This window comes from Puma concolor, chromosome C2 (assembly GCF_028749965.1).
Source record: "Puma concolor isolate L17-30 chromosome C2, mPumCon1.1.hap2, whole genome shotgun sequence".
Taxonomy (NCBI): domain Eukaryota; kingdom Metazoa; phylum Chordata; class Mammalia; order Carnivora; family Felidae; genus Puma; species Puma concolor.
This window is the reverse complement of record NC_141675.1, coordinates 148465964-148480707: the sequence shown is the minus strand read 5'-3', so window position 1 is coordinate 148480707 and position 14744 is coordinate 148465964. Positions and strand designations below refer to the sequence as shown.

At 45.3% G+C, this 14744-nt stretch overlaps 1 protein-coding gene across 3 annotated transcripts in view; it reads right to left on the bottom strand.

Moving 5' to 3' along the window:
- Nucleotides 1–594: 594 nt before the first annotated feature.
- The window catches only part of IFNAR2 (interferon alpha and beta receptor subunit 2), a 31640-nt gene continuing 17490 nt past the window's right edge, over nucleotides 595–14744 (bottom strand). For all 3 annotated transcript variants that reach the window (XM_086675876.1, XM_086675875.1, XM_086675877.1), the window contains 3 exons: nucleotides 10416–10584; nucleotides 6730–6860; nucleotides 595–2396 (listed from right to left, as the gene is read on the bottom strand). In XM_086675876.1, the coding sequence (XP_086532002.1) occupies nucleotides 1692–2396; nucleotides 6730–6860; nucleotides 10416–10584 (1005 nt within the window). In that variant the 3' untranslated portion in view covers nucleotides 595–1691. The remainder of the gene's footprint in view (nucleotides 2397–6729; nucleotides 6861–10415; nucleotides 10585–14744) is intronic.

Below are 14744 nucleotides of genomic sequence, written 5' to 3'. Positions count from 1 at the left end.
CATGGGAGGGGGGGAGGGGCAGAGAGAAGGGAGAGAGAGAGAATCCTAAGGAGGCTCCCTGGCCAGCAACGGAACCAGACACCAGGCTCTATCCCTTAAAACATGAGATCATGACCTGAACCGAAATCAAGAGTTGGATGCTTAACTGACCAGGCTCCCCTCTGAGTTACTTTTGAGCAGTAACAAAAATATTCTCTTCAAAGTCCTTGAACTAGGACTCATAGTTGTTGTTTCCCCCCTTTTGGGTGGACCTAGCAGATCTGAGAAGCCTGCTCTTGGGGTGAGGGGAGTGGGATAGGAGGTCCCGCACAATTCATTCACCTTGGGGGCCTCTCAGGGTTGCAGCACCTTCACCGGAGTCTTCAATTCCTGCATATTTTCTAATTTTTAAAAAATGTTTATTTTTGAGGGGGGGCGGGGAGGGAGAAAAGAGAGGGAGACACAGAATCTGAAGCCGGCTCCAGGCTCTGAGCTGTCAGCAGAGAGCCCGATGTGGGGCTCGAACTCACAAACTGTGAGATCATGACCTGAGCTGAAGTCGGATGCCCAACCGACTGAGCCACCCCAGGTGCCCCAATTCTTGTGTATTTTCTACTATTTCTCCTAGCACCACAGGATCTTGGAGATTACCTAGTCCAATCCCCTTATTTCCTAAATGAAGAAACTGAGGCTCAGAGAGGGTCAGCAAAGTACCTGGGGTCACACAGTGAAATAGCAGAGTCAGACCTCTGAGTCCTAGTTCTTGTACTGTTTGCTACATGATGTTCTAGAACTTCTCTTCCCCTGCCCCCCCCCCACCTCCTTCCACAGGAACTGTGGTCACACATAGGACAGTTGGAATCCGTGCACACAGCTCTTCTTAAATTGCTAAGTAGGACCTCCAGGAATTTTATTTCATACCTTATTTCCTCTGAAGACCTTGAAACGATTTTGCATCTGTTCTCTCGCTTTTTTTTTTTTAATCTTAAAATTTGGCACTGAGATTCTATCCCTCTCCCTCAGGCAGATATTTCCTAGTAGTCACCTGCCTGACACTAGAGTTATTTCTGTGTGCGAATGTGTCCTCCTCATTCAAATTGAGGAGAGCTGAATTCTGAGTGTAGGTGACAGAATGTGACATCGGGGAGGAGCCCAAGACTGGGCTCCACTTTCCCCACTTCCAACTCGGAACCTGTGCTTCTGTTTCTTTGTGGGTCCCCTTTCTTTCCTTCTGGTGGCCTTCCCTTCCTGCTTTTTCCCTCCTGGCCCCTTCCTTAAGCCTGCTGGACCCACCAGTGCTGACTGTACCTGCTAGGAACCCTGCTGAGTGTCTTCCTTTTCACTCTCCACTCCCACCCTGGCTAATTTCATTAACTTGCAGGGTCTTGGACCACCCAGGAAAGATGCAGGGGACCCTGCTCCTTACTCTGGGAGACAGGATGCAGAACCATTATAAATGCGGGGAAGGAAATGGACAGGACACTTTCCCTTCAAAGTGCATCCCTTGGGACATGTAAACAATACACTGCAGGATAGGAGGGTCCCATGTGGCCGTCCTGGGAATCTGCATAGATGACGTCACCAGGAATCACCCAGCGGACTGCAGTCTCCAGCACCTTCCCTCCGACATCGCTGGCAGGCCCCGGAGGGGCTGGTGACCGTACGCGGAGGGAGAACCTCATCGGTCCTTGTTAATTAACTATCCTTGGGAATCATCTCATTATATAACCATCCCTGATGTCCGCATCTGACTCGGAACTGTCACTTTTGTCAGAAAGAGCGTCTTCAGGCCACGGGCACTCTGCAGAGGGGCTGGCGAAGGGTGGCTGTGTTCCTTCCCCACTGGCTGCCAGAAAGCTTATTTCTGTTTCATCTGAATCCTCTAGGTTGGCTGTCTCTTCTAGAAAAGATGGTGACGTCGGGGGTACTTCTGAGTCGTCATCGGGGATCCTCACAAACACAGAGTTTAAATTTACATTGAAGGTAATTTTGTCCCCAGACTCCTCGGTGGCGCTGTCATCATCCTCGGAGACGGGGTCCTGTGGCAGCCTCCCTCTCTCCTTGTAGGCCCCACTCTTGCAGCATTCCGACTGCCCGGGGCTGGGCCATGCTGCCATCAGGGGCTCGGTGTCAGCCTCAGGTTCGGATTGATCCGGTGCCTCAGCATCCGGCTGGTTGCAGTCTTCCAAGGTGGCCGAGGAGGCGGAGGCCGGACCCAGAAGCCTGCCCGTTAGCCCGTGCATAGTATAACCACCTCTGCTTATTGGAGGGGCCACCTCATCATTGCTGTCGCTCTCATCGTCATAATTATAATCCCACACTTTCTTCTTCCTGTTAACGTGAATCACCTCCACGAAAGCCACTGTTTCCAAGGGTGGCCTCTCGAGAAAGACCCAGGATGACAAGTTATTAAAATTCTTAAAAACAAAAGAGAGAGAGAGAATCAATTCTGAGTGTTTGCTCTTTATTTTTTGACATAATAAAACTCAGTGAGATGAACTGTTCAGTGATGAGGATGAGGACAGTGAGGCCAACGGCAACAACAACAACAGCTAACGGTTACACAGTGTTTCCTACCTGCCGGGCACTGGTCTCTGTGCCTCACTCGTGTCATCATTCGTTTTACCCTCACGGCCCTGCCATGAAGCAGGCTTCCTATTCTTATCCCCATTTCACAGATGACAAAAATGAGGCAGAGAGGTTAAGAAACGTGCCCAGGGGGCACGAACACTGAGCGGCGGAGGCTGCCTGCGGCAGAGGCTACGTTCTGGCCTCCACTCCTTCCCACGGGGCTCCCCTCACCGCTTCCTGCTGCTCAGGGGACTCCGGCCACTTAGATTCTGGATTGCCATCTAAATCTGTCCACTGAGATTCTCCTAGGGCGTGTCAGGGAACCGTGGGTGAGGAGAGACTCTGGAGAGCCCATTGTATCCGGGTCACAGCCCCCTGGACTGGAGGATCTTCAGGATGAAGAGGGGAATCCTAAAAGAGTTGGGAGGGTTAGAGGAATGGCAAGACTGGAGCTCACTCTATTCCAGCTCTCGGAAGAAAGCACCACCAGGACACCAGCCGAGCAGGGAGCTGTGGAGAACACAGGAGAACAAGGCTGAGTCTTGCCCCGTCGGTGGGTCTGTCTCTAGGTTAACTACGGTGGGGCGAACGAGGAGGTGGTCAGGAGACTCCTTTCAGAGACCTGGAATCGTCATCAGCACCATCTTCCTATTTTCCTAAGGCCTACTTGGGCTGCCCACTTGGGCAAACCTGCTCTTCCCCTACTCTACCCAAGCCAGGCGTAGGGACAATTTTTCTGTTGGGTTGTTCGTCTTTTTTCCCACAGGATTCCTAGGGGCGCTTCAGATCACCTGGATGCTAATTGTTTGCTGATTATTTATGTCACATGTGTTTTCCCCTAGCCCGTGGTTCACCATTTTACTCTCTTTGTGAGGACATTCGATGACAAGAAATTCTTAGTTTTAACGTAAGAAAATGTATCGATGTCGAGCCTCTATGGTGTCTGCTTTTTGCGTCTGAGAGAGTCTTCCTTACCCCAAGGTCACATAGAATCTCCTACAGTGCCTTTCATAGGACAACCTTTAATATACCTGGAACTGGTATTTGTGTGTGGTATGAGGTAAAGTTCCAATTGCATTTTCTCCCATATAGATACACTTATTGACCCAGCCAATCCTGTCCCCATGGCAATATCTACTCATCATTAAACATGTTTCCATACGTGTGGGTCTGTTTCTGGGCTCCCTATTTGACCAAATCTTTGTTAATGTCTCTCAAGAAGCCATTTTCTCCACAAACGACCTGTAACATCCTCTATTAGATTTATTCTTTAATGTTTTAAAAATATTTTTTTTTTTTAAATTTTTTTTCAACGTTTTTATTTATTTTTGGGACAGAGAGAGACAGAGCATGAACGGGGGAGGGGCAGAGAGAGAGGGAGACACAGAATCGGAAACAGGCTCCAGGCTCCGAGCCATCAGCCCAGAGCCTGACGCGGGGCTCGAACTCACGGACCGCGAGATCGTGACCTGGCTGAAGTCGGACGCTTAACCGACTGCGCCACCCAGGCGCCCCTAAAAATATTTTTTTATTACTATTGCAATGGTATTTAAAATCAACTATATGATTCCACTTAACTGTACGATTTCAAGTTCAAAACCAGATAAAACTAATCTATGCTGTTAGTAATCAGGATAGTGGTTATCCTCGGTGGGGGTTAGTTACTCGAAGGTGGCAGGAGAGAGACTTCTGGAGAGACTGATTACATTCTCTTTCTTGATTTAGGCATGAATTACATGGGTGCATTGAGTTTGCGAAAATTTACAGGGCTTTATACTACGAGTTGTGTACCTACTTAATTTCTTGGAGGTTGAAAAGCAGCTTCGTGTTTGTTTTCTGATTATTGCTAGTGTATAAAAACGCAAGCATTTTTTATATTGATTTTGTACGTACCAACGTCACTAAACTTATTAATCCTAATCATTTATCTCTAGATTCATGTGAATTTTTTACTTTGCCAGTTATATCATCTATAAATTGTCACAGTCCCTACCCTTAGTCCTCAGACTTTAAGATCTAGGAGGGCAGAAGTTTTTGTTTGTTTTGTTCTTTTCTATATCCCCAGCACCTAGAACATGTAAACACGTGGTAGGTACTCGGCAAATATTTGTTAAATGCAAAAAAAAAAAAAAAAAAAAAGAAAAAGAAAACTTTAACATCTGTTCTTGATGAAACACATACCCACACAAAGACACGAGGCCTAGAGTGTTCTGCTTTGCCATTCCTAGAGTTTTTACTTAAACACAGAGCAACAATTTTTCATGAAGAAGTATGAGAAAGACACAATAACAACACGTCCTCTCAGTACCTGGGGTCAACACAATAACAGGCGTATTTATAATTGGTGTATAATTTGGACGCGCCTTAGGGATGGGAGGAACCCCAGGGAGACCTGGTGGGGGGATTAGTAACCATTTTAGGTAAGTCAGGCAGAGAATTTTTTTTTTTTTTTTTTTTTTCAACATTCATTCATCTTTGGGACAGAGAGAGACCGAGCATGAACGGGGGAGGGGCAGAGAGAGAGGGAGACACAGAATCGGAAACAGGCTCCAGGCTCTGAGCCATCAGCCCAGAGCCCGACACGGGGCTCGAACTCACGGACCGCGAGATCGTGACCTGGCTGAAGTCGGACGCTCAACCGACTGCGCTACCCAGGCGCCCCAGTCAGGCAGAGAATTTATCTGGAAGGGAGTAGGTGTGGTAATAAGGACCTTTATATCTCAAGGCTACAGTGAGACATACTGGGGTAGGATTTGTCTAAGACCTGAAGGCCAAAGGAATAAATACTTGGCAGACAGGAAGAGGCGGATTAAGGCAGCGATAAGGCCGCAACTGACGGCTAACATAAAAGACTGAAAGATACGTTTACACGGAAGGATCAAAACTGTCCGTACTTGAAAGGCAGGGATCACAGTGTGGATGAAACCCAATACAGAGTCCTCTACGTCTAAGGCGTCTAAGGCGGGGCCAAATGCGGGCTGGGTTCAAATACCCATTGTAATTAAAATCTCCCCAAGCACACTCACCACCCCCTAAACAGCCCCCAAACCCAACCCGAAGGAGTAAAAACACAAAGAAAAAGAATAGTACAATTTTATCAACTGGGGAGGAATATTTAAGTGTGCAGTTGTTTATAAAAATGAGAAGAAAAAGATGAAATGAGTTTAGAGAAAAATAAGATATCTCTGAATGGAAACTGATAAAATGAATATAGGAAGACAGCAATGGGATGGAGAAAATGACAAATGAGGAACAAATTAATTCTTTTATCTTTTTATAAGATAAATCCAGGGGTGCCTGGGTGGCTCAGTCGGTTGAGCGTCTGACTTCGGCTCAGGTCATGATATCGCTGGGTTTGAGTTCGAGCCCCGTGTTGGGCTCTGTGCTAACAGCTCAGAGCCTGGAGCCTCCTTCAGATTCTGTGTCTCCTCCTCTCTCTGCTCCCGCCCCCCCCCCCATGCTCATGCTCTATCGCTTTCTGTCTCTCAATAATAAATAAACGTTAAAAAAAAATTAAAAAGGGGCGCCTGGGTGGCGCAGTCGGTTGAGCGTCTGACTTCAGCTCAGGTCACGATCTCGTGGTCCGTGAGTTCGAGCCCCGCGTCGGGCTCTGGGCTGATGGCTCAGAGCCTGGAGCCTGTTTCCGATTCTGTGTCTCCCTCTCTCTCTGCCCCTCCCCCGTTCATGCTCTGTCTCTCTCTGTCCCAAAAATAAATAAACGTTGGAAAAAAAATTAAAAAAAAAAAATTAAAAAAAAAGATAAATCCACCTTGTGTATATGTTCCACTGAAGTAATCCAAATTGAAAGAAAATCTTTATAAAATGTTAATGAAACATACCGCATTATTCATAAAGGCCAAAGAATAAAAAGGAAGGAAAAGAAAGGAAAAAGAAGGCAATTCGGATGGCCTACAGCTGGCAAATTATTAAGGGAAAAATAGGACATTAATAACAATGGGATACTATGTGACCATTAAAAGTAACACGTGGGCCAAGTATAAACAGAAAGCATCAAATGTAAATATATATTTACAGGGATGGAAAAGTCACCCAGAGTGATAATGCATCTTAGTGTTTTTAGAAAACGTTTTTTTTCCTTCTGTGAAAATAGTTAAGAATATAATAAAAATTCTTAAGTTATAAAATAAAGATAGATATTAAAAAAAAAAGACTACATACCAAAACTTTGGGGAAATCATTTCTTAAGCATATATAACCAACCCGTTTCAGTATTAATATGGTGCTTATGAAGACAGCTGCTATTAAAAACATAATAATTATTCCTCCTATTTTGGCGGATTCTGATGACTCTGTTGATGAAAAATGAAATGACTTTATTTCAAAATAAATTCAATAAATTATCACAGGTGAGTGGAATAAGGTATCAAAGAACAACAAACATGGGAAAAACTATTGTTACAGACAAAAGAGTGAAAGTAATCCAAGCATACATATTCTTAAATGATGAAAATGGCAGATTTATTTTTAAAAGTGAAGTTTCTTCCAGTTTATAATGATGTTTTATGACTGCCCCATGCAACACAGTAGCCATCAGCCATATGTGACTACTTAAATTTAAATCATCAATGGGGCGCCTGGGTGGCGCAGTCGGTTAAGCGTCCGACTTCAGCCAGGTCACGATCTCGCGGTCCGTGAGTTCGAGCCCCGCATCAGGCTCTGGGCTGATGGCTCAGAGCCTGGAGCCTGTTTCCGATTCTGTGTCTCCCTCTCTCTCTGCCCCTCCCCCGTTCATGCTCTGTCTCTCTCTGTCCCAAAAATAAATAAACGTTGAAAAAAAAATTTTTTTAATTTAAATCATCAAAATCGAAAAAAAAACCTGTTTCTCATTCATACTGGCCATATCTCAAAGGCTCAACAGCCACCTGTTAGTACAGTTAAAAAGAAAACTCAAGGCCCAAAAAGGAGTCATTTTATGCCTGGCCCACATCACCAAACTGTAATCTTCACTGGTCATTCTGGAATTTCCAACTCAGCACCAGGAGGTAATCCACCTAACATAATAAGATCCTTTTGTCCCTCAAAGGGAGGTGACCTCACTTGAAAATAATCCTATTTTTGGTCTGACTTCCTCATTCGGCCTTTGAAAGCATTCCTCTTTCTGCAGCCCTTTGGAGCTCCTTTATACTTGCTAGATGGGATGCTGCTCAACGCACAAATCGTTCAATAAAGCTAATTAGATCTTCAAAAGGGACTCGAAAGTTTGTGATTGAACAGTAGACATGACGGGCAGAAAGAAGTGGAAGAGGGGAGTTTGTCTGAGAAAAACAACTGGGTTATTCTGAGGCTGGACTTTGGCCACACCAGGGTTCTACAGAGACCACTTTGTCCTACTGAGTGCCCCTCAAGCTTCTTGTCAAAATTCCTTTTGGAGAATTGCAACCTTCTGACTGCAAGTAGCTTTTTAAATTTTGTTTTTCTGTCTCTCTATTGCAATGTAAGTTCCACGTGGTCAGGAAGTGTTATTTTTATTTGTTTTGTTCACTGCTGTTTCCCCAGCATCTACAAGAGAATCCAGCAGACAGTGGGGCCCCAATAAATATTTGTCAAATGGACGGGCACAGCTTTCCCTCAGGGCCTTAGCAAAAGAACCAACCGGTTAATTTGGGACTTGACCAAAGGGGAGACATTTCTCTCAATCTCTGGACTAAACTCCCCCCATGATGCCCTAAGCTAGTGGTATTCACCACTGAGTCTGAGGAAGTTAACACTGGGCTGTTTAGGGGGTGGTGAGTGTGCTTGGGGAGATTTTACGGGTATTGTACCCATAACACTGGTCCCAGGTTGTCTTCGTTTGTTTGTAAGATCGTTGTCTAATAATAATAATAACAATATAAATATAGTAACAACAATAAGAAAAATAAAATAATAATAATAAAAATCTGGTCTTTGCCCCTGGTTCTTGGCGCAGACCATTAAAAACCCTTGGAATTTCCTGAGCGACAGGAGTGTCTTTGGGGGACCATACCTGAGTTTATGCTAATGAACCAAGGGAGGGTGCTGGATAGCTCCAGGAAGGGGGCTGGTCACCAGAAAAACCAACCTGGTGTTTAGAGAGTGGAACTGGCCCCTGACTGTTGGGGAGGGGGCAGGGCTGGGGATGGGAGTTCAATCACTAGTGGATGACGATTTCATCAATCATGCCTACGTAATAAAACCCCGTATAAACTCTTGGACGGCAAGGCTTGGGGAGGTTTGGGGTCAGGGAACACACGGACGTATCGGGAGGGTGGTGCACCCTGACTCCGTGGGGACAGAAGCTCCTGCACTCGGGACCCTTCCAGACTCTGTGCCTCTGCATCTGGCCGTTCATTGTATTCTTATGATAAAACAGTAATCCTGGGGCACCTGGGTGGCTCAGCCAGTTAAGTGTCAGATTGGCTCAGGCCATGATCTCATGGCTCGTGATTTCAAGCCCCACCTTGGGCTGTCTGCTGTTAGTGTGGAGCCTGCTTGGGATTCTCCCTCTCTCTCTGCTCCTCCCTTGCTCATGCTCTGTCTTTCTGTCTCTCTCTCAAAAATAAATAAACATTAAAAAAAAAAAAAAGTAATCCTAAGTATAGTGCTTCCTGAGTCCCATGAGTCCTGGTGAGTTATTAATTTGAAGGGGGAGTGTGGGACCCTCCGAATTTGTAGTTAGAGTGCACAGAAGTTTGGAAGGCCAGACTTGCAGCTGGTACCCGAAGAGGGGGCAGTCTTGAGTCTGAGCCCCTTAACCTGTGGGGCCTGCTAACTCCAGAGAGTGTCAGAAAGGAATCGAATCACTGGACACCCGGCTGGTGTTGGAGAATTGGTATTAGGGCATACGTCTGTAGATTTGTTTGGGGTTCCCGTTTTCCTAAGAGCTACAGGCATAAGGAATTTATAGGCAAGTTCAGGTTTGCCCATATTTGACCGACCCTACACTAATGATTCAAGCTAATGCCTTTTTCCTTTAAAGATACTCGAAAGGAGCTACTTTTTCCTTTAAAATCGCTCCGGGCGTCGTTGGACCCTGCGGAACACGGGAGAGTCAAATCACACTGAGCATCTCCCAGCACTAGGCGCCAGGCCTGTGTCCACTGAATCCCCAAGGAAGCCATACCATTGCGGCTGCTTTGTTCTGTCCCACCTGATCTTGTCTGTACTCTGGTAAGTCAGACCATTAAAGAAACTCTCGTCGGGGTTGGGAAATTCAGAAAGGCTTCTTTGGTGGAGACTTTCACTTTCGGCAAAACAGTTAGGGGCCTCGTTACTTCCCAAGCAAATAATCAGCAACGAACGTCCCTAAGCCTGACTGTTCTCACTGCAGATTTCTCCACTCAGAGGAAGGTTCGGGGACTAGGCTGTTTCCCGTTCTGATGCCTTCGCAACAGAAGGACTTTTTAGTCTTCATGAGGGACTATGTCATACGCACTGGTGAGCTTCCCTTCCATCTGTAAGCTATAGCGAACTTTCCTGCAAGCTGGCCATGTCCGTGGGCCACACCCAGCCTCCACAATCTGACCCTCTGATACCTGTGCGTGCAATTGGTCCCGGTAACCCTGCCTCCTCCAGCAGCTAGCTTGAATAACGGCCAACCATAGGGCACCCAGAACTGAATTCGATCCCGACTCCCTGAGCTAAACTAGAAGCGTTGCCACTTCAGAGGATCTGACTTTACAAAGACAGACACCTGATTGTCCCTCTGCTATGGCAACTTAAAAGTGACTTCACCGCATAGTAGAGACCGACCAACAGAAAGCATCTCTGTGATGGGCTTTCCGTGGAAGGAATACCTTCAGGGCTCCACGACTTTCAGATTCTTTTCATTAACCAGGTTTTCCCTCGGAGTGAAAGCAGAACATGAGTTTTCAAAACACTTATACCTGTTTCCTGTCCAGGTGGAAGGAAGGTACATTTGACTGGAGATCTATTTATTGCTCCCGTATCTTTAGACTTAAAATAGACAGATACACAGTAGTTTGTGTTTGGAATCAGCTTGTCGATGACATAAGTGACATTTCCGATGATGTTTCCATTTAGCTTGGGGTGGTGCTGTAAAAAAGAAGCAAAAAAATCAGGAAGGCTTTGAGTGAGAATTTCATTTGCAGGCAGGCCCTTCGAGCCTCCTTGGGGTTTTGTCCTCAGATCTTAAATGGGGATAGAAAGATCTCAGGTTTGAAAAGAAAAAGTATTTTTAAGTCATTTGGGGCCAGCAATTTAGCACAAAACTAGATGCACATTTTTAAACCATGAAATCTAGTCTAGCAACTGCACTTTATAACGAGTAGAAAAAGGTTCAACGAGGAATAAAAGTTTCCATGATGTTTGGGCACCTGGTTGGTTCAGCTGGTTAAAGGGTTGAGAGATCCACACTGAGCATGGAGTCTCCTGGAGATTCTCTCTCTCTCTCTCTCTCTCTCTCTCTCCCTCTGCCCCTCTCTTCCACTTGTGCTCTCTCTCTCAGGCAAATAAAATGAAAAAAAGAAAAAAAAAGAAAAAAATGTTTCCATGATGTCATTTTTACAAGATTATTTTGTCATGCATTAAGATAATCTTGCAAAACTAAGAACATAAAAAAATGAGATTATCTTTTTTCATTAATGATATGTGTCTACTCTTCAGGAAGTGCCTTCATACATATTAACGAATGTGATTATGAAAACAGTCCACAGAGTTGCAATGATCTCCATTCTCCAGATGAGGAAACTACCACTCAGAGTGGTTAAGTAACTTTCCAAGGCCACACAGCATGGCTGTGGCAGAACTGTGGCTGATGTCTAATTCCTCATCTTCTCCCTTTAGACACCTTGCCCCTTCTGTTCCTAGGTAGTTCTGTTCCATTTTGGAATTAGAGAGATGATATGAAGTTTCTTTCAAGAAAAACAACTTCGGGGCACCTGGGTGGCTCAGTCGGTTGAGTGTCCGACTTCGGCTCAGGTCACGATCTCGCAGTTTGTGAGTTCGAGCCCCGCATCGGGCTCCGTGCTGACAGCTCAGGGCCTGGAGCCCTGCTTCGGATTCTGTGTCTCCCTCCCCTCAGCTCTTCCCCTGCTCACACTCTGTCTCTCTCTCAAAATAAATAAAGATTAAAAAAAAATTAAAAAAAAAAAGAAAAACAACTTCTGCGTGAAGTTTTATGGTTTTCAAAATACTAACAGTTCTACGAATCAGGATTTTCCAGCAGTTCATATACGGCCTTCTGTAATAACGTTTTTCTGCAAATTTCTATTTGGAAGGAGGAAGAATTGAAAGAAAGAAAGAAAGAGAAAGAAAGAAAAAGAAAGAAAGAAAGAAAGAAAGAAAGAAAGAAAGAAAGAAAGAAAGGGCTCTAACAAACTAAACTCTCATGCAGTGCCAATAAGCAGTGAAGAAGAAAAAGGGGGCAGAAGTAGAAACAGTGTCACAGAGGGAGGGCTCTTGCCTCCAGGAGAAACAGCCAAAAGTAGCTGAGAATCAGACTATCTGGGTTTCACACCTGGTGTTGCCATTGTGTGATCTTGATGAAGTCTGCCATACTCACTTCCTGTTTCACCAGGCAAACAGAAGCTCTACTGAGTATTTTGCCCCCTGCCCCCGCACTCGCCTTGAATGCACAGTCCCTGCTCTGCACCAAGGTCAATCCCTTCTTGTGCTTATGAGATTCCATCCCTCCTCACTTCCTCAAGCACATGGTCCAGCAATCCCTTTGGAACATCCCATCTGCATATGAACATGCTGTAACTTCTTCCATTTTATTTTATTTTATTTTATTTTATTTTGAGAGGGAGAGAGAGGGAGAGAGAGAGAGAGAGAGAGAGAGAGAGAGGATCTTAAGCAGGCTCCACACCCAGCATGCAGCCTGATACAGGGTTCGAACTCACGACTGTGAGATCATGATCTGAGCTGAAATCAAGAGTTGAATCACCTAGGCACCCCATAAGTTCTTCCATTTTAAAATGTCCCTCTTATGGGGCACCTGGGTGACTCAGTTTGTGAAATGTCTGACTCTTGATTTTTTTGGTTCGGGCCATGATCTCATGGTTCATGTTCCAGCCCCGACTCAGGCTTTGTGTCCTGATAGTGCAGAGCCTGCTTGGGATTCTCCCTGTCCCCTGCTCTCTGCCCCTCCCTCATCCCCCCCCCCCAAATAAATAAACTTAAAAATAAAATAAAATAAAATAAAATAAAATAAAATAAAATAAAATCCCTCTCTCTTGACCCCAGCTTCCCATAGCTACCACAGAGTATCTCTCCTCTTTACAGAAAAACTCCTTAGAAGAATTAGTTCTCCTCACTGTCTCTAATTTCTCTCTTCCTTCTCTTTCTGGAATCCGTTCTTACCAGGTCCTCACCCCATCACTCCACTGAAATCACTCTTATCAAGGTCACCAGGACTTCCATGTTGCTAAATCCAATACCCAATCCATAGTCCTCATCTAACGTGTCCCATTTATAGCATTTGATTCAGTAGATCACTTTCTCCTTCTGGAACTTTCTTCTCTCAGCTACCAGGACATCATTTTCACCTAGTTGTTCTCCTACCATGCTGGTTGCTCCTTCCCAGTCTCTTTCTCTCTTTTTTAAGGTTTTATATTTAAGTAACCTCCACACCCAACGTGGGGCTTGAACTCACAACAACCCCTAGAGCAAGAGTTGCACACTGTACTGACTGAGCCAGCCAGGCACCCCTCTAGTCTCTTTTGCTGGTTCCTCATTTGCCAGATCTCTCTATTTTGGGCTTCTGGGGCTCTGACTTTGGACGTCCTCTTTCCTCTCTGCATATCCACTTCCAGGTGATCTCACCTTGTCTCAAGGTATCAATACGCACCAAGAAGCCAACGACTCCCCAGGACGTCTCTCCAGCGAGGAGCTCTCTCTTGAACTCCAGACTCAGAGCATCCAACTCCTGCTCACTATATCCTCCTGGATGCCTTATTGGCACCTCAAACTTAATATATCCAGATCCAAGCTACTGATACCCAATTATCCACCTCCTCCATCCGTAATCTTCCCCATTTAAATTTTTTTTTAATTTATTTTTGAGACCGAAAGAGAGAGACAGAGAGAGAGAGAGAGAGAGAGAGAGAGAGAGAGAGAGAGAGTGTGTGTGTGAATGGGGGAGGAGCAGGGGGAGAGGGAGTCGAAGTTGGACGCTCAACCGAGACACCCAGGTGCCCCTGTAATCTTCCCCATTTTAATTAATGGAAACTCCATCCATCCAGATGCTCTTGTCTCTTTCTTCACCCCATGGCACATCCAACCCATCCAAAAATACTGTCAGCTCCACTTGCAAGATATATGCAGAATTTAACCACTTCTCATTACTGCCAAGTGGTCCAGGCCACCATCTGTCACCTGGATTACACCAGTAGTCTCTTCTTTTTTTCTTGGTCTAATTTAATCCAAAGATTACTTTTCTTGGGGCGCCTGGGTGGCTCAGTCGGTTGAGCTTACGATTTCGGCTCAGGTCATGATCTCACGGTCCATGAGTTTGAGCCCCACGTCGGGCTCTGTGCTGACAGCTCAGAGCCTGGAGCCTGCTTCGGATTCTGGGTCTCCCTCTCTCTCTGACCCTCCCCTGTTCATGCTCTGTCTCTCTCGGTCTCAAAAATCAATAAACGTTAAAAAAATAAATAAATAAAGATTACTTTTCTTTAATGAAGAAGATGCTTATTAACCGTCATTTTCCTCTTATGGTGTTGTCAATATCCTAATACCCATAGCTTTCTTATTTTAAAAATAATAATCTCAAACAGAGTTAGTAGCTCACGGGTTGAATATCAATGAGATGTGACTGGTTTATGATATTTAAAGAAGCTTTGTACAGTCTCTGAGCTACATAAGCTGATTTTTTCCCTCTGTTATTTTCATTTTGTTTTGATTAGGGCGTTGATTATATCCAGGTAGATAGTACAGCGAAAATTGTAATTTGCCATTTCCTACTAAGCAATTACCATCTCCACAGCCTCTTAACTGGTCTCCCAACCTCCACCTTTGGCTCCTGTGGTTTATTCTCAATACACCAGCCAGGATGCCCTGTTAAAGCCGCCGGACCTCCAGCAGCTTCATGATACTTCAAAGCCTCAGACCCACAAAGCCCAACAAGATTGGGCCCCACTGCCTCCCTGATCTCACCTCCTTCTAGTCTCCTGTCCCGGTTACTCCATTCCAGCTCCCTGCCCTGATTCTCAAATCTACTGGGTCCACTCCAGCCTCAGGACCTCTGCTTCCTG